The sequence below is a fragment of the Bombina bombina genome, chromosome 1, assembly GCF_027579735.1.
Source record: "Bombina bombina isolate aBomBom1 chromosome 1, aBomBom1.pri, whole genome shotgun sequence".
Classification (NCBI taxonomy): Eukaryota; Metazoa; Chordata; class Amphibia; order Anura; family Bombinatoridae; genus Bombina; species Bombina bombina.
In genome coordinates this window covers 824,521,448-824,548,587 of record NC_069499.1, presented here as the reverse complement: position 1 = coordinate 824,548,587, position 27,140 = coordinate 824,521,448, and the positions used below count along the sequence as shown (strand labels likewise).

The following is a 27,140-nucleotide window of genomic DNA, read 5'->3' as shown; positions in this document are numbered from 1 at the left end:
CCCCGCTATCGCTGACACCTACATTATACAATTAACCCCTAATCTGCCGCTCCGGATACCGCCGCCACCTACGTTATCCCTATGAACCCCTAATCTGCTGCCCCCAACGTCGCCGACACCTACATTATAATTATTAACCCCTAATCTGCCCCCCCAACGTCGCCGCTACCTACCTACACTTATTAACCCCTAATCTGCCGACCGGACCTCGCCGCCACTATAATAAATGTATTAATTCCTAAACCGCCGCACTTCCGCCTTGCAAACCCTATAATAAATAGTATTAACCCCTAATCTGCCCTCCCTAATATCACCGCCACCTAACTTCAAGTATTAACCCCTAATCTGCCGACCAGACCTCGCCGCTACTCTAATAAAGTTATTAACCCCTAAACCTAAGTCTAACCCTAACCCTAACACCCCCCTAAATTAAATATAATTTAAATCTAACAAAATAAATTATTTCTTATTAAATAAATTAATCCTATTTAAAGCTAAATACTTACCTGTAAAATAAACCCTAATATAGCTACAATATAACGAATAATTATATTGTAGCTATTTTAGAATTTATATTTATTTTACAGGCAACTTTGTATTTATTTTAACTAGGTACAATATCTATTAAATAGTTATTGAGCTTGCATTCTATTGGCTGATCGGAACAGCCAATAGAATGCGAGCTCAATCTGATTGGCTGATCCAATCAGCCAATCGGATTGAACTTGAATCTGATTGGCTGATTCAATCAGCCAATCATATTTTTCCTACCTTAATTCCAATTGGCTGATAGAATCCTATCAGCCAATCGGAATTCAAGGGACGCCATCTTGGATGACGTCATTTAAAGGAACCTTCATTCGTCATTAGTCCGTCGGTGAGGAAGGATGGCTCCGCGTCGGCTGCTTCAAGATGGACCCGCTCCGCTCCGGATGGAAGAAGATAGAAGATGCCACCTGTTACAAACTGCTATTTGTAACTGGCCCTTTAAATGGAAAATTGCCCTGCTTCCCTGGATTTTGGAGAAGCCTATTTGCCAGCCTCCTTCCTCATGACTATGGCCCCTGGAAGATTGTGCCCCTGAGAACATATTAACTTTTATTGGGTGTGTATGGCCCTTTAAGAACCGTCTGGGGACATATTGTGACTTTGGTGAACAATGCCCCTTTAAGACTATGCCCCCAGACCTGTAAAATAACTTGTCCCTGGCTTTCTCCCACTTGGTTCAGTAAATAGGGCTTACTGAACCAAGTACCACACAGGCAGAGTGTTCCACAGAAAGGGAGCACTGTTACAAAAGCATTCGTTTTCATTGTGTGCCATTAAGTGCTATGTGACAGACCCTTCGGTCAGAACTAAAGATTTAAATTTTGTTCAGCTTCAAGAGCCTATTCTAAATACAAGTTTGCTGGGATCAGCTCTAATTAAGTTTAGTGATAAACATTCCCATTGTCTAATCAGACTGCTAGTAGTGATAAGGTGGACTGCATTGTTTTCTTGTGTGTAATGTTATCTGCTGTTGTGGCCTGTCAAAGGGCGTTGTCTCTATCTAAATGTATCAAATGTGTGATTGGGGATTTAATGCCTCCCCCGAGAGTGTCTTTTTTTTGCATGTAACCTCAATAAAAAGCAGGCTGTGTGTTCCAGCACATCAGACCTTTTCTGACCCTCTAACTTGCAGCTTTGACTCATGTTTGTAGGGGACAGCTATAATCACTACAGGGATTGCTATGCTCTATATACTCCCTTAGCTACTGAGCTCTTGTAAGAGCTCTTGTTCCTGATCCTGCTTCGCTGTACAGAAGGAAGAGGTTCACCTACTGGAGCCTGGTCGTAGGTCCAGGGCGCAGAGCAGATGGCGATATACCAGCCCAGCAGCGGTGGTTCGTAGAGTCTGCATTACGTATGGTGGCTACGCAGTAGTTATAGTGTCTACGGTGCTGATGATCCGTTGGTGAGCGCTAGGAGCATCCTTTTCTACGGTCCAACTTCCAGCCAGCCTGGAGGCAACCGTAACACCACCTGGATGAAGACTTTGGATCCTCTGGAGGACCTCTTCTGCCCGGATAGGATGAAGACTTCGGACCCTCTTCTGGACGGATCAGTGATACTGGCTGGGTGAAGCCAAGGTAGGAAGATCTTCAGGGGCTTAGTGTTAGGTTTTTTAAGGGGGTTTGGGTGGGTTAGATTAGGGGTATGTGGGTGGTGGGTTGTAATGTTGGGGGGTGGTATTGTGGTTTTTTTTACAGGCAAAAGAGCTGATTTCTTTGGGGCATGCCCCGCAAAAGGCCCTTTTAAGGGCTGGTAAGGTAATAGAGCTGTTAACTTTTTATTTTAGAATAGGGTAGGGCATTTTTTTATTTTGGAGGCTTTGTTATTTTTTTAGGGGCCTTAGAGTAGGTGTAATTAGTTTAAAATTCTTGTAATCTTTTTATATTTTTTGTAATTTAGTTTAGTTGATTCAATTGTAGGTAATTGTAGGTAGTTTAGTTAATTAATTGATAGTATAGTGTTAGGTTTAATTGTAACTTAGGTTAGGATTTATTTTACAGGTAATTTTGTAATTATTTTAACTAGGTAGCTATTAAATAGTAAATAACTATTTAATAGCTATTGTACCTAGTTAAAATAAATACAAAGTTGCCTGTAAAATAAATATAAACCCTAAAATAGCTACAATATAATTATTCGTTATATTGTAGCTATATTAGGATTTATTTTACAAGTAAGTATTTAGCTTTAAATAGGATTCATTTATTTAATAAGAAATAATTTATTTAGTTATATTTAAATTATATTTAACTTAGGGGGGTGTTAGGGTTAGGGTTAGACTAAGTTAAAATAAATATAAATTCTAAAATAGCTACAATATAATTATTCGTTATATTGTAGCTATATTAGGGTTTATTTTACAAGTAAGTATTTAGCTTTAAATAGGATTAATTTATTTAATAAGAAATAATTTATTTCGTTAGATTTAAATTATATTTAACTTAGGGGGGTGTTAGGGTTAGGGTTAGACTTAGCTTTAGGGGTTAATACATTTATTAGAGTAGCGGCGAGGTCCGGTCGGCAGATTAGGGGTTAATACTTGAAGTTAGGTGTCGCCGATGTTAGGGAGGGCAGATTAGGGGTTAATACTATTTATTATAGGCTTTTTGAGGCGGGAGTGAGGCGGTTTAGGGGTTAATACATTTATTATAGTGGCGGCGAGGTCCGGTCGGCAGATTAGGGGTTTATAAGTGTAGGTAAGGTAGCGGCGACGTTGGGGGGGGGGGCAGATTAGGGGTTAATAAATATTATGTAGGTGTCGGCGATGTTAGGGGCAGCAGATTAGGGGTACATAGGGATAATGTATGTAGCGGCGGTGTGTGGTCAACAGATTAGGGGTTAAAAAATTTTATTAGAGTGGCGGCGATGTGAGGGGGCCTCGGTTTAGGGGTACATAGGTAGTTTATGGGTGTTAGTGTACTTTATAGCACAGTAGTTAAGAGCTTTATAAACCGGCGTTAGCCCATAAAGCTCTTAACTACTGACTTTTTTCTGCGGCTGGAGTCTTGTCGGTAGAGGGTGTACCGCTCACTTCAGCCAAGACTCTAAATACCGGCGTTAGGAAGATCCCATTGAATAGATAGGATACACAATTGGCGTAAGGGGATCTGCGGTATGGAAAAGTCGCGGCTTGGAAGTGAGCGTTAGACCCTTTCCTGACTGACTCTAAATACCAGCGGGCGGTAAAAAGCAGCGCTAGGAGCCCTTAACGCTGCTTTTGACGGCTAACGCAGAACTCTAAATCTAGGCGTTAATTAATTTAATGATAGTTTAGTGTTAGGTTTAATTGTAACTTAGGTTAGGATTTATTTTACAGGCAATTTTGTAATTATTTTAACTAGGTAGCTATTAAATAGTTATTAACTATTTAATAGCTATTGTACCTAGTTAAAATAAATACAAAGTTGCCTGTAAAATTAAAATAAATCCTAAAATAGCTATAATGTAACTATTAGTTATAGTGTAGCTATATTAGGGTTTATTTTACAGGTAAGTATTTAGTTTTAAATAGGATTAATTTATTTAATTAGAGTAAATTTATTTTGTTGTATTTAAATTATATTTAATTTAGGGGGGTGTTAGGGTTAGGGTTAGACTTAGGTTTAGGGGTTAATAACTTTATTAGAGTAGCGGCGACGTTGGGGTGGCAGATTAGGGGTTAATAAATATAATATAGGTGTCAGCGATGTTGGGGGCAGCAGATTAGGGGTTCATAGGGATAATGTAGGTGGCGGCGGTGTCCGGAGCAGAAGATTAGGGGTTAATAGTATAATGCAGGTGTCAGCGATAGCGGGGGCGGCAGATTAGGGGTTAATAAGTGTAAGGTTAGGCGTGTTTAGACTCAGGGTTCATGTTAGGGTATTAGTTGTAGACTTAGAAAGTGTTTCCCCATAGGAAACAATGGGGCTGCGTTGGGAGCTTAACGCTGCTTTTTTGCAGGTGTTAGGTTTTTTTTCAGCCCAAACTGCCCCATTGTTTCCTATGGGGAAATCGTGCACGAGCACGTTTTGCCAGCTTACCGCTACCGTAAGCAACGCTGGTATTGAGAGTAGAAGTGGCGCTAAATTTGGCTTAATGCTCCCTTTTAGGAGCCTAACGCAACCATTCAGAGAACTATAAATACCAGCGTTGTTTAAAGGGAGCGGTAAGAAAAAAAGGAGCGTTAGCAACGCGGGTCTTTATCGACAAAACTCTAAATCTAGCCGTTTACCTGCAAATTTATACTGCAGTGCCTCGCCATTAACCCTTTCTTTTTAGTTTCTGAATTATAAAGCTCTAACTCCACCCACACATTTCCTTCTATGGTTGTATCTATATCTATTGTTCTTTTGGTAGAATGCAAAAGTGATCAGGGATTATCTGATGGAGCATGCCTAGAAGCTGGGAACTCAGTTGAAATGCAATGCCTGTGTGTAAACACTGATAAGGGAGGGTGAAGTTGGCTGCTCCAGGCAGCTTAGCTATATAATTCATTTTGCTTATTTTTGAAAATTATTTTCAAATACTTGCCAGCAATTTTTAAACATTTTTTAATGCAAACTATATTTAATTAATTAGCCCTTTTAGGATATGCACAGATCTCAACCTGTTTTATGTCCCTTTATGTTGCTGCAGTGGCTGTGGCCTCTCCTAAGTGCCAGTCCCTTGGTCAGGGGACTACTTGCCTGACTGGTTAGTTCAATTTATTGAACTAGTAAAGAAATGTCTTGTAATTGCAAAATGTTTTAATGTCCCTTTAAAGTTCAGTCAGGAGCTACATCAGTTGGTGATTGGCTGCTAAATATGTTGCTGCTGGCTGAAACATTACAACATTTTATTAATGCTGTATTATATCCCTTTAAGCTTTATACACTGCCGTATTTCTCTAGACATGGATGAAGATTCATTTTAGACAATGGCCTCTAGTTCTGAAGCTCCGTAATTTGCTTGCATTCGCCGGCCCAATACGCCCGCCTAAGCTCGCCTCACATCTGAATACGCTCGCCAAAGTTATTAAAAAAGCTGTCCAAAAGCCGCGCGCCAAGTACGGGGCGATGAGCAGCGGACTGTGATAGTTATCACACATCGATCTCACTGCTCTTTGGCTTTTCTACAGCTTTATTAATACCCCTGTCACTAAGCACTCACACTATACTATACTGTTCTACCCCCTATACCGGCGCCCCCGAAGCCCCCCGCAACTAAATAAAGTTATTAACCCCTAAACCGCCGCTCCTAGACCCCGCCGCAACTATAAGAAATGTATTAACCCCTAAACCGCCACTCCCGGACCCTGCCGCCACCTACATTATACTTAGTAACCCCTATCCTGCCCCCCTATACCGCCGCCACCCATAATAAAGTTATTAACCCCTATCCTGCCGATCCCGGACCCCGCCGCAACTAAATACATTTTTTAACCCCTAAACCGCCGCTCCCGGACCCCGCCGCCACCTATATTAAAGTTATTAAAGCCTAATCTGCCCCCCCTACACCGTCGCCACCTATATTAAAGTTATTAACCCCTATCCTGCCCCCCTATACCGCTGCCATCTATATTAAACTAATTAACCCCTATCCTGCCCCCCACACCGCCGCCACCTATAATAAAATTATTATTATTTTTTTATTTTTTTTATTTGAGGTTTGAAATTGGGCATACAAAAACATAAGACAATAAAATACAATATTCGCTGTAATACATAAATCTCACGACAAGAAGCTTCAGGCATACAGTATACAGTTCTAAAACAGAAGTTAATAAGTATAGCGAATAATTTGATGTAATAATGATCTGCTACCCTCTGGGCTTGAATCAGCCAATCAGATTTTTCCTACCTTAATTCCGATTGGCTGATAGAATCCTATCAGCCAATCGGAATTTGAGGGACGCCATCTTGGATGACGTCACTTAAAGGAATATCCATTCGTCGGGAAGTCGTCGGTTGAAAAAGATGGATCCGCGTCGGCTCGTCTGAAGATGGCTCCGCTCCGGATGGATGAAGATTGAAGAGGCCGCATGGATGAAAACTTCAATCGGATGGAAGACCTCTTCAGCGCCCCTTGGATGGAAGACTTCTATCGGATGGAAGACCTCTTCAGCGCCCCTTGGATGGAAGACTTCTATCGGATGGAAGACCTCTTCAGCGCCCCTTGGATGATGACTTCGGCCCGGCTGGGTGAACACGACACAAGGTAGGGAGATCTTCAGGGGGTTAGAGTTAGGTTTTTTTAGGGGGGTTTGGGTGGGTTAGAGTAGGGGTATGTGGGTGGTGGGTTGTAATGTTGGGGGGTGGTATTGTGTGTTTTTTTACAGGCAAAAGAGCTGATTACTTGGGGGCAATACCCCGCAAAAAACCCTTTTAAGGGCTGGTAAAAGAGCTGATTATTTTTTAATTTAGAATAGGGTAGGGCATTTTTTTTATTTTGGGGGGCTTTGTTATTTTATTAGGGGGCTTAGATTAGGTGTAAGTAGCTTAAAATTGTTGTAATATTTTTTATTTTTTGTAACTTAGTTTTTTTATTTTTCGTACTTTAGTTAGTTTATTTAATTGTAGTTATTTGTAGATAATTTATTTAATTTATTTAATGATAGTGTAGTGTTAGGTTTAATTGTAACTTAGGTTAGGATTTATTTTACAGGCAATTTTGTATTTCTTTTAGCTAGGTAGTTATTAAATAGTTAATAACTATTTAATAACTATTCTACCTAGTAGGTGTAAGTAGCTTAAAATTGTTGTAATATTTTTTTATTTTTTGTAACTTAGTTTTTTTTATTTTTCGTACTTTAATTAGTTTATTTAATTGTAGTTATTTGTAGATAATTTATTTAATTTATTTAATGATAGTGTAGTGTTAGGTTTAATTGTAACTTAGGTTAGGATTTATTTTACAGGGAATTTTGTATTTCTTTTAGCTAGGTAGTTATTAAATAGTTAATAACTATTTAATAACTATTCTACCTAGTTAAAATAAATACAAAGTTACCTGTAAAATAAATATAAATCCTAAAATAGCTACAATGTAATTATTAATTACATTGTAGCTATCTTAGGGTTTATTTTACAGGTAAGTATTTAGTTTTAAATAGGATTAATTTAGTTAATAAGAGAAATATTTAGTTAGATGTATTTAAGTAATACTTAAGTTAGGGGGTGTTAGGGTTAGGGTTAGACTTAGGTTTAGGGGTTAATAATTTTGTTATAGGTGGCGGCGGTGTAGGGGGGGGGCAGGATTGGGGTTAATTAGTTTAATATAGATGGCAGCGGTATAGGGGGGCAGGATAGGGGTTAATAAATTTAATATAGGTGGTGGCGGTGTAGGGGGGGCAGGATAGGGGTTAATAGGTATTATGTAGGTGGCGGCGGGGTCCGGGAGCGGCGGTTTAGGGGTTAACATATTTCCTATAGTTGCGGCGGGGTCCGGGAGCGGCAATTTAGGGGTTAACATTTTTAATATAGGTGGCGGCAGTGTAGGGGGGCAGATTAGGGGTGTTTAGACTCGGGGTATATGTTAGGGTGTTAGGTGCAGACACTTCCCATAGAAATCAATGGGTGTCGGGCAGCAGCGAACATGAACTTTCGCTATGGTCTGACTCCCATTGATTCCTATGGGATCCGCCACCTCCAGGGTGGCGGATTGAAAACCAGGTACGCTGGGCCGTAAAAGTGCAGAGCGTACCTGCTAGTTTTTTGATACCTTTCAAAAAGTAGTCAGATTGTGCCGAACTTGCGTTCGGCACATCTGGAGTGACGTAAGAATCGATCTGTGTCGGACTGAGTCCGGCGGATCGAAGCTTACGTCACAGATTTCTACTTTTGCCCGTGTGTAGGGCATGATAACTAAGGCGAATCAGCCTCGCCACAAATACGCTGCGGAATTCAAGCGTATTTGAGGTTGACGGCTTGATAACTAGAGGCCATGGTGTGTTTGTGTACAAAGAGAGAGATTTTGTGCACGTAATCCTTAGAAATGTTTCTTTAAAAAAAAAAATAGAATTAAAAAAGAATTGTTGACTTACAGTTGTTGGGTTAAATATAGGTGGATTGTCATTGGTGTCTGTAACTTTGATTACGGCTTTTCCAGTAGCAGCATTCCCGACACCCTGCATATCTGCAGCTTTCAAAGTCAAAGTGTACTCTGGATATTTCTGAAAGAGAAAAAAAAAAAAAAGTTTCCTATATTATAGCTGTTGAAAGATATTAATAGGAAGTTGTTTGTATTCTGCTGGTTACCAAATTATATCATTGAGAAACACAAGCTTCAACATGTAAAATGTAACCAGAGCTAAGCAGAATAAAGATTTAGACAAAGATTGTACAAAGATTATGGCTTATAAAACAAACAAAAGATAACAAACCTCTCGGTCTAGCCCTGTTGCAATAACACTAATAAGTCCAGTGTCTGCATTAATTGTGAACATCTGGTTACTAGGCTCCTTTGGTTCCTGGTCAACAATAGAATAAGCGACCATGCCGTTAGTAGCATAATCAGCATCGGTTGCTGTCACCGTCATCACAGGAGTACCTTAAAAATCAGAGAGCTTTAGTTAGTAGCTATTTCCTTAAAAAGGACACTGTACTCCAAAATACTATTACATCCATATTAAGGAGCAGCATTTGAATATGTTAACCTTATTTTGAGTGGTAAACCCAATTAATAAGTAATAGTTGTGCCCTTCCTACCAATGCCCATTGCCTTATATGTACTTCCTTCTAAAGCTCAACCAGCATTACCAGGAAGTACCTATCAGCCAATGGGGATTAGCAGGAAGTACCTATCAGCCAATGAGAATTCACAGGAAGTACCTATCAGCCAATGGGGATTTGCAGGAAGTACAAAACTGATACATTTATATTAATTTTAGTTTGTGCATACCAAAAAAAAAAATCATTAAAATCAGCAAGTTTGGAGATCCGGGAAGAGGCGGACGCAGAAGAGGTGACGTGAGTAGGAGACGCCGGAAGAGAAGCGCTAAACCGGCAAACAGCCAAGGCACACGCACAGCACAGAAGGACAGCAGAGGGGAGGATGCCACTCTTAAGACCCGAGTTATGGAAGATGCCCTGTAAGGCAAACAGAAATTGAATCAGGCCGTAATAAGTTTTAGGAGCTTTTCCCTCAGGGGCTCCTCACAGGTACTATCTATCTACTTCCCTCACACACTGACAACATACAGCCTTTTTTTTCTTGCATAAACGGCTGCTCTCCTTAATAACTGTACAGAATATACTAGGAAGCTGCCCTAAAAAGTATAATAGTGACTTTGCACATCATTGGGGCCAATTGAACGGAGACACACAGATAAGGTCTTGTCAGGTCATTATTTGGATGTAGTACTGCCTGAAGATTATAGTAACTTTGCTAGGCAGTTCGCCAATTTAAGGACACAAATAATCCTCTGGGTAGGAGTTTAAGTAAAGGAAGGGAAAAAAGGGGGGGCATACATATCGCAAGGAAAGTTTCTGTTCAACAGCGGTTTGAAATAGCCATTGGGACATTATATTCTCAGCCATATTAACCGCCTCATCCAAATGCCTAATTATATGGCTTAGGGCCTATATATCTATAACTCCCATAACTCTTACTGACAGGAGTTCAAAAGAAATAGCTCCCATAACCCACGGGTAGGAGCAGAAAAAGAGCTGCAAATCCTATATAATAAAAGGCCAAGTGTGTTTGTCCGAAGCTGTCATGCGCAGTAGAGACTGCGCGCGAGGACAAACACACCTGGCCTTCCAACTAACCTCCCTGGCGTCGTGTGGTGGAGTGGGCGTGGCCGGGCGGGTGCGAAGTGGGCGGGGCAGGACGTGACATGGATGGGGCTGGGCGTAACGCAGGCTGGGTCGGGCGGGGCGCGGGCGGGGCCAGATGCCGGCCGAGACAGAGAGCTGTAAAGAGGGGGATAGAGAGAGCAGAAGAGGGGGGGATAGAGAGAGGGAGAGAGATACAGCAAAAGAGAGAGAGACAGCAAAAGAGAGAGGGACCCAGCAAGAGAAAGAGGGGGAGAGAGACAGCAAAAGAAAGAGGGGGAGAGAGACAGCAAAAGAGAGGGGGGAGAGAGACAACAAAAGAGAGGGGGGAGAGTGCACAAAAGAGAGGGGGGAGAGCGCGCAAAAAAGAGGGGGGAGAGCGCGCAAAAGAGAGGGGAGAGTGCGCAAAAGAGAGGGTGGAGAGTGCGCAAAAGAGAGGGGGTAGAGTGCACAAAAAAGAGGGGGGAGAGTGCGCAAAAAAGAGGGGAGAGAGTGCGCAAAAAAGAGGGGGGAGAGTGCACAAAAGAGAGGGGGAGAGAGCGCAAAAGAGAGGGGGAAAGAGCGCAAAAGAGAGGGGGGAGAGAGCGCAAAAGAGGGGGGAGAGAGCGCAAAAGAGGGGGGAGAGAGCGCAAAAGAGAGGATGGAGAGTGCGCAAAAGAGAGGGGGAGAGAGAGACAGCAAAAGAGAGGGGGGGAGAGAGACAGCAAAAGAGAGGGGGAGAGAGACAGCAAAAGAGAGGGGGGAGAGTGCACAAAAGAGAGGGGGGAGAGAGAGACAGCAAAAGAGAGGGGGAGAGAGACAGCAAAAGAGAGGGAAAGGGGGAGAGTGCACAAAAGAGAAGGGGGAGAGTGCACAAAAAAGAGTGGGGAGAGTGCACAAAGAGAGGGGGGAGAGTGCGCAAAAGAGAGGGGGGAGAGTGCGCAAAAGAGAGGGGGGAGAGTGCGCAAAAGAGAGGGTTGAGAGTGTGCAAAAGAGAGGGGGGGAGTGCACAAAAGAGAGGGGGGAGAGAGCGCAAAAGAGAGGGGGAAAGAGCGCAAAAGCGAGGGGGAAAGAGCGCAAAAGAGAGGGGGGAGAGAGCGCAAAAGAGGGGAGGAAAGAGCGCAAAAAAGAGGGTGGAGAGTGCGCAAAAGAGAGGGTGGAGAGTGTGCAAAAGAGAGGGGGAAGAGTGCGCAAAAGGGAGGGAGAGAGAGCGCAAAAGAGAGGGGGGAGAGAGCACAAAAGAGAGGGGGGAGAGAGTGCAAAAGAGAGGGGGGAGAGAGAGCGCAAAAGAGAGGGGGGAGAGAGCGCAAAAGAGAGGGGGAGAGTGCGCAAAAGAGAGGGGGAGAGAGCGCAAAAGAGAGGGGGGAAAGAGTGCAAAAGAGAGGGGGGAGAGAGAGCGCAAAAGAGGGGGGGAGAGAGCGCAAAAGAGAGGGGGGGAGAGCGCAAAAGAGAGGGGGAGAGAGCGCAAAAGAGGGGGGAGAGAGCGCAAAAGATAGGGGGGAGAGAGCGCAAAAGAGAGGGGGGAGAGCACAAAAGAGAGGGGGAGAGCACAAAAGAGAGGGGGAGAGACAGCAAAAGAGAGGAGAGAGACACCAAACGAGAGGAGAGAGAGAGAGCAAATGAGAGGAGAGAGAGCAAACGAGAGGGGGGAAGAGAGAGAGCAAAAGAGAGGGAGAGAGACAGCAAAAGAGGGGGAGAGAGAGCAAAAGAGAGGGAGAGAGACAGCAAAAGAGGGGGAGAGAGAGCAAAAGAGATGGGGAGAGAGAGAGCAAAAGAGAGGGGGAAGAGAGGGCAAAAGAGAGGGGGGCGAGAGAGAGCAAAAGAGAGGGGGGAGAGAGAGCGCAAAAGAGAGGGGAGAGAAAGGGGGGAGATATAGCAAAAGAGAGGGGAGAGAGCAAAAGAGAGGGGAGAAAGAGAGCAAAAGAGAGGGGAGATAGAGAGAGAGCAAAGGGTGGGACCACTGTACTGCAAAAAATGGCCCGTGTACACAGGCTTTAGGACTAGTAACTATATAAAAGAGTAGGTCCAGTATACTCCAAAACTCTGTGACTGTCAGAGGGGGGAGAGAGAGCACAAAAGAGAGGAGGAGAGAGACAGCAAAAGAGGGGGGGGGAGAGAGACAGCAAAAGAGAGGGGGGAGAGAGACAGCAAAAGAGAGGGGGAGAGTGCACAAAAGAGAGGGGGGAGAGTGCACAAAAGAGAGGGGGAGAGTGGGCAAAAGAGAGGGGGGAGAGTGCACAAAAGAGAGGGGGGAGAGAGCGCAAAAGAGAGGGTGGAGAGTGCGCAAAAGAGAAGGGGGAGAGTACACAAAAGAGAGGGGGGAGAGTGTGCGCAAAAGAGAGGGGGAGAGAGGGCAAAAGAGAAGGGGGAGAGAGCGCAAAAGAGAGGGGGAGAGAGCGCAAAAGAGAGGGGTGAGAGAGCGCAAAAGAGGGGGGAAGAGAGCGCAAAAGAGAGGGGGAAAGAGTGCAAAAGGGAGGGGGGAGAGCACAAAAGAGAGGGGGAGAGTGAGCAAGAGAGAGGGAGAGAGAGACAGCAAAAGAGAGGAGAGAGAGACCAAACAAGAGGAGAGAGAGAGAGCAAATGAGAGGAGAGAGAGCAAACGAGAGGGGGGAAGAGAGAGAGCAAAAGAGAGGGAGAGAGACAGCAAAAGAGGGGGAGAGAGACAGCAAAAGAGGGGGAGAGAGAGCAAAAGAGATGGGGAGAGAGAGAGAGCAAAAGAGAGGGGGAAGAGAGAGCGCAATAGAGAGGGGAGAGAGAGGGGGGGAGAGATAGCAAAAGAGAGGGGAGAGAGCAAAAGAGAGGGGAGAAAGAGAGAGCAAAAGAGAGGGGAGAAAGAGAGAGTAAAAGAGAGGGGAGAAAGAGAGAGCAAAAGAGAGGGGGGATAGAGAGAGAGCAAGGGGTGGGACCACTGTACTGCAAAAAATGGCACGTGTACACGGGCTTTAGGACTAGTAACTATATAAAAGAGTAGGTCCAGTATACTCCAAAACTCTGTGACTGTCAGAGGGGGGGAGAGAGAGCACAAAAGAGAGGGGGGAGAGAGACAGCAAAAGAGAGGGTGGAGAGAGACAGCAAAAGAGAGGGGAGAGAGACAGCAAAACAGAGGGGGAGAGAGACAGCAAAAGAGAGGGGGAGAGTGCACAAAAGAGAGGGGGGAGAGTGCACAAAAAAGAGGGGGGAGAGTGCGCAAAAGAGAGGGGGGAGAGTGCGCAAAAGAGAGGGTGGAGAGTGCGCAAAAGAGAGGGGGGAGAGTGCGCAAAAGAGAGGGGGAGAGTGAACAAAAGAGAGGGGGGAGAGAGCGCAAAAGAGAGGGGGGAGAGAGCGCAAAAGAGGGGAGAGAGTGCACAAAAGAGAGGGGGAGAGTGCGCAAAATAGAGGGGGGAGAGTGCGCAAAAGATAGGGGGGAGAGTGCGCTAAAGAGAGGGGGAGAGAGGGCAAAAGAGAGGGGGGAGAGCGCAAAAGAGAGGGGGGAGAGAGCGCAAAAGAGAAGGGGGAGAGCGCAAAAGAGAGGGGGGAGAGAGCGCAAAAGAGAGGGGGGAGAGTGCGCAAAAGAGAGGGGGGAGAGTATGCAAAAGAGAGGGGGGAGAGAGCACAAAAGAGAGGGGGAGAGAGCGCAAAAGAGAGGGGGAGAGAGCGCAAAAGAGAGGGGGAGAGAGCGCAAAAGAGGGGGGAGGGAGCGCAAAAGAGAGGGGAGAGAGCGCAAAAGAGGGGGGAGAGAGCGCAAAAGAGGGGGGAGAGAGTGCAAAAGAGAGGGGGAGAGAGCGCAAAAGAGAGGGGGAGAGAGCGCAAAAGAGAGGGGGGAGAGAGCACAAAAGAGAGGGGGGGGAGAGCGCAAAAGAGAGGGGGAGAGAGCGCAAAAGAGAGGGGGAGAGAGCGCAAAAGAGAGGGGGAGAGAGCGCAAAAGAGAGGGGGGAGAAAGCGCAAAAGAGAGGGGGAGAGAGCTCAAAAGAGAGGGGGAGAGAGCGCAAAAGAGAGGGGGGAGAAATCGCAAAAGAGGGGGGAGAGAGCGCAAAAGAGGGGGGAGAGAGTGCAAAAGAGAGGGGGGAGAGAGCGCAAAAGAGAGGGGGGGGGAGAGCTCAAAAGAGAGGGGGGAGAGCACAAAAGAGAGGGGGAGAGAGCGCAAAAGAGAGGGGGAGAGTGAGCAAGAGAGAGGGAGAGAGAGACAGCAAAAGAGAGGAGAGACACCAAACGAGAGGAGAGAGAGCAAATGAGAGGAGAGAGAGCAAACGAGAGGGGGGAAGAGAGAGAGCAAAAGAGAGGGAGAGAGACAGCAAAAGAGGGGGAGAGAGAGCAAAAGAGAGGGAGAGAGACAGCAAAAGAGGGGGAGAGAGAGCAAAAGAGATGGGGAGAGAGAGAGCAAAAGAGAGGGGGAACAGAGAGCAAAAGAGAGGGGGGCGAGAGAGAGCAAAAGAGAGGGGGGAGAGAGAGCGCAAAAGAGAGGGGAGAGAGAGAGAGGGGGAGAGATAGCAAAAGAGAGGGGGGAGAGAGAGAGAGCAAAAGAGAGGGAAGAAACAGAGAGCAAAAGAGAGGGGAGAAAGAGAGAGCAAAAGAGAGGGGAGAAAGAGAAAGCAAAAGAAAAATGGCACGTGTACACAGGCTTTAGGACTAGTAACTATATAAAAGAGTAGGTCCAGTAAACTCCAAAACTCTGTGACTGTCAGAGGGGGGAGAGAGAGCACAAAAGAGAGAGGGGAGAGAGACAGCAAAAGAGAGGGGGAGAGAGACAGCAAAAGAGAGGGGGAGAGAGACAGCAAAAGAGAGGGTGGAGAGTGCGCAAAAGAGAAGGGGGAGAGTGCGCAAAAGAGAGGGGGGGAGAGTGCGCAAAAGAGAGGGGGGAGAGTGCGCAAAAGAGAGGGGGGAGAGAGCACGAAAAAAGAGGGGGGAGAGAGCGCAAAAGAGAGGGGGAGAGAGCGCAAAAGAGAGGGGGGAGAGAGCGCAAAAGAGAGAGGGGATAGAGAGAGAGCAAGGGGTGGGACCACTGTACTGCAAAAAATGGCCTGTGTACACGGGCTTTAGGACTAGTAACTATATAAAAGAGTAGGTCCAGTATACTCCAAAACTCTGTTACTGTCAGAGGGGGGAGAGAGAGCACAAAAGAGAGGGGGGAGAGAGACAGCAAAAGAGAGGGGGGAGAGAGACAGCAAAAGAGAGGGGGAGAGAGACAGCAAAAGAGAGGGGGAGAGAGACAGCAAAAGAGAGGGGGGAGAGTGCACAAAAGAGAGGGGGAGTGTTACGGTTGCCTCCAGGCTGGCTGGAAGTTGGACCGTAGAAAAGGATGCTCCTAGCGCTCCCCTACAAACATGAGTCAAAGCTGCAAGTTAGAGGGTCAAAATAGGTCTGATGTGCTGGAGCACACAGCCTGCTTTTTTATTGAGGTTACATGCAAACAGGACACTCTCAGGGGGAGGCATAAAATCCCCCATCACACATTTGATATTAGATAGAGAGACACGCCCTTTGACAGGCCACAACATTACTTCAGCAGATAACAAGTTACACACAATAAAACAATGCAGTCCACCTTATCACTAGCAGTCTGATTAGACAATGGTAAGGTTTATCACTAAACATAATTTGAGCTGATCCCAGCAAACTTGTATTTAGAATTGAACAAAATTAACTCTTAATGGCACACAATGAAACTGAACCAAGTGGGAGAAAGCCAGGGACAAGTCATTTCACAGGTCTGGGGACATAGTCTTAAAGGGGCATTGTTCACCAAAGTCACAATATGTCCCCAGACAGTTCTTAAAGGGCCATACACACCCAATAAAAGTTAATATACTCTCAGGGGCACAATCTTCCAGGGGCCATAGTCATGAGGAAGGAGGCTGGCAAATAGGCTTCTCCAAAATCCAGGGAAGCAGGGCAATTTTCCATTTAAAGGGCCAGTTACAAATAGCAGTTTGTAACATATCTCCCCTTTTGGAGGGAGACTAACCAGGCACCTGACCTTCTGTCGGTCAGTGCCTAAGTTAGTCTCGTAACCCACCCACAAATAAACATTAGCAGCAAAGTAGCCCCCCCACAATAAGTAGTGCTGGCCTGTAGGTTCCAGGTTGTAGGATGAAAGTGTAGCATCCTCGGCCTTCCTGGCGCAGCTGGGCAAATAGCTGGTGGTACTTGGGGGGCAGAGGCCAGCGGCACTCTGCCCTGGTGCCAGCGCTTCTGCTGGGGTGAGGGGTTTGCAGGCCAGTCCTGTAACAAGGGGGTCTGTAGGGCAGAGGCCAGCAGTGCTTTGTCCTAATGCCAGCTCTTCTGCTGGGGGCATTGGGGCATAGTCCTGCCCGGTGGCAAAGGGAACGTGGGGGTTAACATCTCCACTGTTAACCCTGGGCCCAAGTTAGGAGTTAGCTGGAGAATGGAGACTGGGCTCCCAATCCACTGCATCTCACTCTGCTGATGGGGGACAGGAGCAACTGTCTCTGCCCCCTGTGCTGTAAGTGCAGAGACCACGGTCCCATCTGCACGGTTGTGGGGCTTACTGTCTCCCCCTGGTGCGTCAAGCTGCCGCTGGGGAGAGGGGGTTACAAGCTCCACACCCATACATACTTCAAGCCGCTGGGGAATGGAGTCTGGGCTCTCAATTCCCTGCATATTCCTCTGCTGCTGGGGGACAGGACCAACTGTCTCTGCCCCCTGTAACTCAGCCTGCCGCTGGGGAATGGAGTCTGGGCTCCCAATTCCCTGCAATTCACTCTGCTGCTGGGGGACAGGACCAACTGTCTCTTCCCCCTGTAACTCAGCCTGCCGCTGGGGAATGGAGTCTGGGCTCCCAATTCCCTGCAATTCACTCTGCTGCTGGGGGACAGGAGCAACTGTCTCTGCCCCCTGTGCTGTAAGTGCAGAGACCACGGTCCCATCTGCACGGTTGTGGGGCTTACTGTCTCCCCCTGGTGCGTTAAGCTGCCGCTGGGGAGAGGGGGTAACAAGCTCCTCTCCCATACATAATTCCAGCCGCTGGGGAATGGAGTCTGGGCTCACAATTCCCTGCATATTCCTCTGCTGCTGGGGGACAGGACCAACTGTCTCTGCCCCCTGTAACTCAGCCTGCCGCTGGGGAATGGAGTCTGGGCTCCCAATTCCCTGCAATTCACTCTGCTGCTGGGGGACAGGACCAACTGTCTCTGCCCCCTGTAACTCAGCCTGCCACTGGGGAATGGAGTCTGGGCTCCCAATTCCCTGCATATTCCTCTGCTGCTGGGGGACAGGACCAACTGTCTCTGCCCCCTGTAACTCATTTTCTCGCTGGAGAGCAGGTGTCCATACCCCCAAACTCCACAGTTGGCGCTCAAAGGCTCGTGCCGCTTCGTTCTCAGTAGCCAATTTTTCGGATGATTCGACTGACTACCTCCTGCGCAGGGTCTGGACCATATCGGACTAGCCGCCTCTTTACCTCTGGAACGAAATCAGCGCCCTCATAGCGACGGATCAGGTTGAGGTGCTCTTCACAGGGTTCTGACCAGTGTCTTGTCAGCTCCATGCTGCTGTAGGTAGGGACGCTGCGCAGTGGCTAGCGTTGCCCTCAATAACTCTCTTACGATACCAGTGCTGTTGGGGTGCTGCTCCTTGCGCTAGGACGCTATCCCACCGCTGCCGCCAAATGTTACGGTTGCCTCCAGGCTGGCTGGAAGTTGGACCGTAGAAAAGGATGCTCCTAGCGCTCCCCTACAAACATGAGTCAAAGCTGCAAGTTAGAGGGTCAAAATAGGTCTGATGTGCTGGAGCACACAGCCTGCTTTTTTTATTGAGGTTACATGCAAACAGGACACTCTCAGGGGGAGGCATAAAATCCCCCATCACACATTTGATATTAGATAGAGAGACACTCCCTTTGACAGGCCACAACATTACTTCAGCAGATAACAAGTTACACACAATAAAACAATGCAGTCCACCTTATCACTAGCAGTCTGATTAGACAATGGTAAGGTTTATCACTAAACCTAATTAGAGCTGATGCCAGCAAACTTGTATTTAGAATTGAACAAAATTAACTCTTAATGGCACACAATGAAACTGAACCAAGTTGGAGAAAGCCAGGGACAAGTCATTTCACAGGTCTGGGGACATAGTCTTAAAGGGGCATTGTTCACCAAAGTCACAATGGCCTAGATTTGGAGTTCGGCGGTAAAAGGGCTGTTAACGCTCCGCGGGCTTTTTTCTGGCCGCACCATAAAATTAACTCTGGTATCGAGAGTTCAAACAAATGCTGCGTTAGGCTCCAAAAAAGGAGCGTAGAGCATTTTTACCGCAAATGCAACTCTCGATACCAGAGTTGCTTACGGACGCGGCCGGCATCAAAAACGTGCTCGTGCACGATTCCCCCATAGGAAACAATGGGGCTGTTTGAGCTGAAAAAAAACCTAACACCTGCAAAAAAGCAGCGTTCAGCTCCTAACGCAGCCCCATTGTTTCCTATGGGGAAACACTTCCTACGTCTGCACCTAACACCCTAACATGTACCCCGAGTCTAAACACCCCTAGCCTTACACTTATTAACCCCTAATCTGCCGCCCCCGCTATCGCTGACCCCTGCATTACACTTTTAACCCCTAATCTGCCGCTCCGTAAACCGCCGCAACCTACGTTATCCCTATGTACCCCTAATCTGCTGCCCTAACATCGCCGACCCCTATGTTATATTTATTAACCCCTAATCTGCCCCCCACAACGTCGCCGACACCTACCTACACTTATTAACCCCTAATCTGCCGAGCGGACCTGAGCGCTACTATAATAAAGTTATTAACCCCTAATCCGCCTCACTAACCCTATCATAAATAGTATTAACCCCTAATCTGCCCTCCCTAACATCGCCGACACCTACCTTCAATTATTAACCCCTAATCTTCCGATCGGAGCTCACCGCTATTCTAATAAATGTATTAACCCCTAAAGCTAAGTCTAACCCTAACACTAACACCCCCCTAACTTAAATATAATTTACATCTAACGAAATAAATTAACTCTTATTAAATAAATTAATCCTATTTAAAGCTAAATACTTACCTGTAAAATAAACCCTAATATAGCTACAATATAAATTATAATTATATTATAGCTATTTTAGGATTAATATTTATTTTACAGGCAACTTGGTATTTATTTTAACTAGGTACAATAGCTATTAAATAGTTAAGAACTATTTAATAGTTACCTAGTTAAAATAATAACAAATTTACCTGTAAAATAAATCCTAACCTAAGATATAATTAAACCTAACACTACCCTATCAATAAAATAATTAAATAAACTACCTACAATTACCTACAATTAACCTAACACTACACTATCAATAAATTAAATAAACACAATTGCTACAAATAAATACAATTAAATAAACTAGCTAAAGTACAAAAAATAAAAAAGAACTAAGTTACAGAAAATAAAAAAATATTTACAAACATAAGAAAAATATTACAACAATTTTAAACTAATTACACCTACTCTAAGCCCCCTAATAAAATAACAAAGCCCCCCAAAATAAAAAATTCCCTACCCTATTCTAAATTTAAAAAGTTACAAGCTCTTTTACCTTACCAGCCCTGAACAGGGCCCTTTGCGGGGCATGCCCCAAGAAGTTCAGCTCTTTTGCCTGTAAAAAAAAACATACAATACCCCCCCCCCAACATTACAACCCATCACCCACATACCCCTAATCTAACCCAAACCCCCCTTAAATAAACCTAACACTAATCCCCTGAAGATCTTCCTACCTTGTCTTCACCATCCAGGTATCACCGATCGGTCCTGGCTCCGATATCTTCATCCAACCCAAGCGGGGGCTAGACATCCACTGAAGAAGTCCAGAAGAGGGTCCAAAGTCTTCCTCCTATCCGGCAAGAAGAGGACATCCGGACCGGCAAACATCTTCTCCAAGCGGCATCTTCGATCTTCTTCCATCCGGAGCGAAGCGGCAGGATCCTGAAGACCCCCAGCGCGGAACATCCATCCGGACCGACGACTGAACGACGAATGACGGTTCCTTTAAGGGACGTCATCCAAGATGGCGTCCCTCGAATTCCGATTGGCTGATAGGATTCTATCAGCCAATCGGAATTAAGGTAGTAATTTTCTGATTGGCTGATGGAATCAGCCAATCAGAATCAAGTTCAATCCGATTGGCTGATCCAATCAGCCAATCAGATTGAGCTCGCATTCTATTGGCTGTTCCGATCAGCCAATAGAATGCGAGCTCAATCCGATTGGCTGATTGGTGAAGACAAGGTAGGAAGATCTTCAGGGGATTAGTGTTAGGTTTATTTAAGGGGGGTTTGGGTTAGATTAGGGGTATGTGGGTGGTGGGTTGTAATGTTGGGGGGGGGTATTGTATGTTTTTTTTTACAGGCAAAAGAGCTGAACTTCTTGGGGCATGCCCCGCAAAGGGCCCTGTTCAGGGCTGGTAAGGTAAAAGAGCTTGTAACTTTTTTAATTTAGAATAGGGTAGGGAATTTTTTATTTTGGGGGGCTTTGTTATTTTATTAGGGGGCTTAGAGTAGGTGTAATTAGTTTAATATTTTTCTTATGTTTGTAAATATTTTTTTATTTTCTGTAACTTAGTTCTTTTTTATTTTTTGTACTTTAGCTAGTTTATTTAATTGTATTTATTTGTAGCAATTGTGTTTATTTAATTTATTGATAGTGTAGTGTTAGGTTAATTGTAGGTAATTGTAGGTAGTTTATTTAATTATTTTATTGATAGGGTAGTGTTAGGTTTAATTATATCTTAGGTTAGGATTTATTTTACAGGTAATTTTGTAATTATTTTAACTAGGTAACTATTAAATAGTTCTTAACTATTTAATAGCTATTGTACCTAGTTAAAATAAATACCAAGTTGCCTGTAAAATAAATATTAATCCTAAAATAGCTATAATATAATTATAATTTATATTGTAGCTATATTAGGGTTTATTTTACAGGTAAGTATTTAGCTTTAAATAGGATTAATTTATTTAATAAGAGTTAATTTATTTCGTTAGATGTAAATTATATTTAAGTTAGGGGGGTGTTAGTGTTAGGGTTAGACTTAGCTTTAGGGGTTAATACATTTATTAGAATAGCGGTGAGCTCCGATCGGAAGATTAGGGGTTAATAATTGAAGTTAGGTGTCGGCGATGTTAGGGAGGGCAGATTAGGGGGTTAATACTATTTATGATAGGGTTAGTGAGGCGGATTAGGGGCTAATAACTTTATTATAGTAGCGCTCAGGTCCGCTCGGCAGATTAGGAGTTAATAAGTGTAGGTAGGTGTCGGCGACGTTGAGGGGGATAGAGCGCAAAAGAGAGGGGGAGAGAGCGCTGCAAAAGAGTAGGGGGAGAGAGCGCCGCAAAAGAGAGGGTGGAGAGTGCGCAAAAGAGAGGGGGGAGAGCGCTGCAAAAGAGTGGGGGGAGAGAGCGCCGCAAAAGAGAGGGTGGAGAGTGCGCAAAAGAGAGGGGGGAGAGTGCGCAAAAGAGAGGGGGGAGAGTGCGCAAAAGAGAGGGGGAGAGAGGGCAAAGGAGAGGGGGAGAGAGTGCACAAAAGAGAGGGGGGAGAGAGCGCAAAAGAGAGGGGGATAGAGCGCAAAAGAGAGGGGGAGAGAGCGCTGCAAAAGAGTAGGGGGAGAGAGCGCCGCAAAAGAGAGGGTGGAGAGTGCGCAAAAGAGAGGGGGGAGAGTGCGCAAAAGAGAGGGGGGAGAGAGCGCAAAAGAGAGGGGGATAGAGCGCAAAAGAGAGGGGGAGAGAGCGCTGCAAAAGAGTGGAGGGAGAGAGAGCGCCGCAAAAGAGAGGGTGGAGAGTGCGCAAAAGAGAGGGGGGAGAGTGCGCAAAAGAGAGGGGGGAGAGTGCGCAAAAGAGAGGGGGAGAGAGGGCAAAGGAGAGGGGGAGAGAGCGCAAAAGAGAGGGGGGAGAGTGCGCAAAAGATTGGAGGAGAGAGCACAAAAGAGAGGGGGGAGAGAGCGCAAAAGAGAGGGGGAGAGTGCGCAAAAGAGAGGGGGAGAGTGCGCAAAAGAGAGGGGGGAGAGTGTGCAAAAGAGAGAGGGGAGAGTGCGCAAAAGAGAGGGGGAGAGAGGGCAAAAGAGAGGGGGGAGAGAAAGGAAAAGAGAGGGGGGAGAGTGCGCAAAAGAGAGGGTGAGAGAGCACAAAAGAGAGGGGGGAGAGAGCGCAAAAGAGAGGGGTGAGAGAGCGCAAAAGAGGGGGGCAGAGAGCGCAAAAGAGAGGGGGGAGAGCACAAAAGAGAGGGGGAGAGAACGCAAAAGAGGGGGGAGAGAGTGCAAAAGAGAGGGGGGAGAGAGCGCAAAAGAGAGGGGGAGGAAGCACAAAAGATAAGGGGAAGAGAGCGCAAAAGAGAGGGGGAAAGAGTGCAAAAGAGAGGGGGGGAGAGCACAAAAGAGAGGGGGAGAGAGCGCAAAAGAGAGGGGGAGAGTGAGCAAGAGAGAGGGAGAGAGAGACAGCAAAAGAGAGGAGAGAGAGACCAAACGGGAGGTGAGAGAGAGAGCAAATGAGAGGAGAGAGAGCAAACGAGAGGGGGGAAGAGAGAGAGCAAAAGAGAGGGAGAGAGACAGCAAAAGAGGGGGAGAGAGAGCAAAAGAGAGGGAGAGAGACAGCAAAAGAGGGGGAGAGAGAGAAAAAGAGATGGGGAGAGAGAGAGCAAAAGAGAGGGGGAAGAGAGAGCAAAAGAGAGGGGGGGCGAGAGAGAGCAAAAGAGAGGGGGGAGAGAGAGCGCAATAGAGAGGGTAGAGAGGGGGGAGAGATAGCAAAAGAGAGGGGAGAGAGCAAAAGAGAGGGGAGAAAGAGAGAGCAAAAGAGAGGGGGGATAGAGAGAGAGCAAGGGGTGGAACCACTGTACTGCAAAAAATGGCACGTGTACAAGGGCTTTAGGACTAATAACTATATAAAAGAGTAGGTCCAGTATACTCCAAAACTCTGGGGGAGGGGGAAGAGAGAGCACAAAAGAGAGGGGGATAGACAGCAAAAGAGAGGGGGGAGAGAGACAGCAAAAGAGAGGGGGAGAGAGACAGCAAAAGAGAGGGGGGAGAGTGCACAAAAGAGAAGGGGGAGAGTGCACAAAAGAGAGGGGGGAGAGTGCACAAAAAAGAGGGGGGAGAGTGCGCAAAAGAGAGGGGGGAGAGTTCGCAAAAGAGAGGGGGGAGAGTGCGCAAAAGAGAGGGTGGAGAGTGCGCAAAAGAGAGGGGGGAGAGTGCGCAAAAGAGAGGGGGGAGAGTGCACAAAATAGAGGGGGGAGAGTGCACAAAAGAGAGGGGGAGAGAGCGCAAAAGAGGGGGGAGAGAGCGCAAAAGAGGGGGGGGGAGAGCGCAAAAGAGGGGGGGAGAGCGTGCAAAAGAGAGGGTGGAGAGCGCGCAAAAGAGAGGGGGGAGAGCGCAAAAGAGAGGGGGGAGAGAGCGCAAAAGAGAGGGGGAGAGTGCGCAAAAGAGAGGGGGGAGAGAGCGTAAAAGAGAGGGGGGAGAGAGCGCAAAAGAGAGGGGGAGAGAGCGCAAAAGAGAGGGGGAGAGAGCGCAAAAGAGAGGGGGAGAGAGCGCAAAAGAGAGGGGTGAGAGAGCGCAAAAGAGGGGGAGAGAGCGCAAAAGAGGGGGGGGGGAGAGCGCAAAAGAGGGGGGAGAGAGCGCAAAAGAGAGGGGGAAGAAAGCGCAAATGAGAGGGGGAGAGCACAAAAGAGAGGGGGAGAGAGCGCAAAAGAGAGGGGGAGAGTGAGCAAGAGAGAGGGAGAGAGAGACAGCAAAAGAGAGGAGAACGAGACACCAAACAAGAGGAGAGAGAGCAAACGAGAGGAGAGAGAGCAAATGAGAGGGGGGAAGAGAGAGAGCAAAAGAGAGGGAGAGAGACAGCAAAAGAGGGGGAAATAGAGCAAAAGAGAGGGAGAGAGACAGCAAAAGAGGGGGAGAGAGAGCAAAAGAGTGGGGGAAGAGAGAGCAAAAGAGAGGGGGGAGAAAGAGCGCAAAAGAGAGGGGAGAGAGAGGGGGGAGAGATAGCAAAAGAGAGGGGAGAGAGAGCGAGCAAAAGAGAGGGGAGAAAGAGAGAGCAAAAGAGAGGGGAGAAAGAGAGAGCAAAAGGGGGAGAGAGACAGCAAAAGAGGGGGAGAGAGATCAAAAGAGATGGGGAGAGAGAGAGCAAAAGAGAGGGAGAAGAGAGAGCAAAAGAGAGGGGGGCAAGAGAGAGCAAAAGAGAGGGGGGAGAGAGAGCGCAAAAGAGAGGGGAGAGAGAGAGAGGGGGGAGAGAGAGCAAAAGAGAGGGGAGAGAGAGAGCAAAAGAGAGGGGAGAAAGAGAGAACAAAAGAGAGGGGAGAAAGAGAGAGCAAAAGAAAGGGAAGAAAGAGAGAGCAAAAGAGAGGGGAGAAAGAGAAAGCAAAAGAGAGGGGGGATAGAGAGAGAGCAAGGGATGGGACCACTGTACTGCAAAAAATGGCACGTGTACACGGGCTTTAGGACTAGTAACTATATAAAAGAGTAGGTCCAGTATACTCCAAAATTCTGTGACTGTCAGAGGGGGGAGAGAGAGCACAAAAGAGAAGGGGGAGAGAGACAGCAAAAGAGAGGAGGAGAGAGACAGCAAAAGAGAGGGGGAGAGAGCACAAAAGAGAGGGGGGAGAGAGCGCAAAAGAGAGGGGTGAGAGAGCACAAAAGAGGGGGGAGAGAGCACAAAAGAGAGGGGGGAGAGTGCAAAAGAGAGGGGGAGAGAGCGCAAAAGAGGGGGGAGAGAGCCCAAAAGAGAAGGGGGAGATAGCACAAAAGAGAGGGGAGAGCACAAAAGAGAGGGGGAGAGAGCGCGAAAGAGAGGGGAAGAGTGAGCAAGAGAGAGGGAGAGAGAGACAGCAAAAGAGAGGAGAGAGACACCAAACAAGAGGAGAGAGAGAGCAAATGAGAGGAGAGAGAGCAAACGAGAGGGGGGAAGAGAGAAAGCAAAAGAGAGGGAAAGAGACAGCAAAAGAGGGGGAGAGAGAGCAAAAGAGAGGGAGAGAGACAGCAAGAGAGGGGGAGAGAGAGCAAAAGAGAGGGGGGAGAAAGAACGCGAAAGAGAGGGGAGAGAGAGAGGGGGGAGAGATAGCAAAAGAGAGGGGAGAGAGAGAGAGCAAAAGAGAGGGGAGAAAGAGAGAGCGAAAGAGAGAGCAAAAGAGAGGGGGTATATAGAGAGATTAAGGGGTGGGACCACTGTACTGCAAAAAATGGCCCGTGTACACGGGCTTTAGGACTAGTAACTATATGAAAGAGTAGGTCCAGTATACTCCAAAACTCTGTGACTGTCAGCACCTGCGACAGTCCTGTCCTGGACATTATATACTAATTAATATGAGATTTAAACCCTTAGCTTGGTGTTTACTGGGGCAAGAATATCATCTGCACCCTATCTGTATCCATTCTTGTAATATATAGGGGTAAGAGTTTTAAATTTAGCTCCCATAACCCCTATGTAGAATGTAGAAAGCACCCTAAAGGGTCTTATTATCTCTGGTTATATTTTTGGAATGCTTATATCCTGTATTTTGTAAGTGATTTTGACATGTAAATGGATGCCCAATCACTTTAAGTTAGTAGGAGCAGAAAAAGATCCATAAATAAGTCTATAAAAAGACAGTTCTGTCCTGGACATTATATACTAACCAACTGGAGATTAAATCTTTAGCTTGGTGTTTACTGGGGCAAGAATATCATCTATACCCTACTTGTACCCACCTTTTGTAATATATAGGGGTAAGAGTTGTAAGAGTAGCTCCCATAACCCCTGTGTAGAAGTGGAATGTAGAAAGTATCTTATAAGGTCTTATTATTTCTGGTTATATTTTGGAATGCATATACCCTGTATTCTGTAAGTGATTTGACATGTAAATGGATGCCTAAATAAGTATAAGTTAGTAGGAGCAGAAAAAAGACCCATAAATGAGTCTGTAAAAAAACAGGCACAGCCTACTTTAATAATCTAGGATTATTAGCATTTTTGTCTTCTAATAGCCCCGTTAGGGACATTATACATTAATTGGAGAATAAAAGTTGGTATCCATTGTTTAGTCATGTAACAATACCACCTTTTATTAAAAATATAAGCAAAAGTAGGTGGGTCAGTACTTTACTTACCCCTATAATACATAAAAATAAGAATCTAAAGATTAGCTCTTATAACCTTCGGTTAGGAGCTAAAGATGGAAGGATTATTACAAGGGTATATTTCTAATATTATTCCTGGAATACATATAATCTGTATTTATTAATGGACTGTATATGATTTACCATGAAAATAGTTGCTTATTAATTGTGAGTTATGCAAGGTTTCTGGAGGTCAGAATTAAGTTAAACTAAGTAAAAATTGGGAACTTTGTATAAAGTTAAAAGTAATATGTGCTGAATTGCTACATAGATCCAGTATTTGGAGACAAGGCAACTCACGTTTTTTTGTTTTTTTTTCTCACTTAATTGGTTCTATACACTCATATGCACACCTATTATAATAGGTCTTAGGGAGATAGATCCCATATTTTCATGTATAGGTACTATTTTTTGTTTGCACATTTAGGTCTGTACTATATGATATACACAATAATAGAAGTATCTTACTTCCTTACACTTGTCCCCTCACTTGTTCCCTATTGATTTATTAATACTAATGGAAAGATACATGACCGCGACTAAAGGGAACTCTCCAGCCATGCCTCCAAGACATAAAGATAAAAAAATGCCACTAAAAATATGGAATCAAATTCAGACCATATACAGGAACATACTGATACACAGTCAACCTTAAGTGACACGTCTAGAATTGTTACACAAATATCTAAGATGTTCTCCTTACAATTAGATTCTTTAAAGCTAGAAATTAAACAAGATCTTAATAGCCTATCAAACGAAGTTAGACAGTTTACAACTAGGCTAAATGAAATAGACGCAAGAAC

At 45.8% G+C, this 27,140-nt stretch overlaps 1 protein-coding gene across 2 annotated transcripts in view; it reads right to left on the bottom strand.

The window, feature by feature from the left end:
- Positions 1-27,140, bottom strand: part of LOC128646019 (cadherin-1-like) — a 306,436-nt gene that overhangs the window by 182,560 nt on the left and 96,736 nt on the right. For both annotated transcript variants that reach the window (XM_053699411.1, XM_053699412.1), the window contains exons 7-8: positions 8,891-9,057; positions 8,552-8,680 (exon numbers count right to left, since the gene is read on the bottom strand). In XM_053699411.1, the coding sequence (XP_053555386.1) occupies positions 8,552-8,680; positions 8,891-9,057 (296 nt within the window). The remainder of the gene's footprint in view (positions 1-8,551; positions 8,681-8,890; positions 9,058-27,140) is intronic.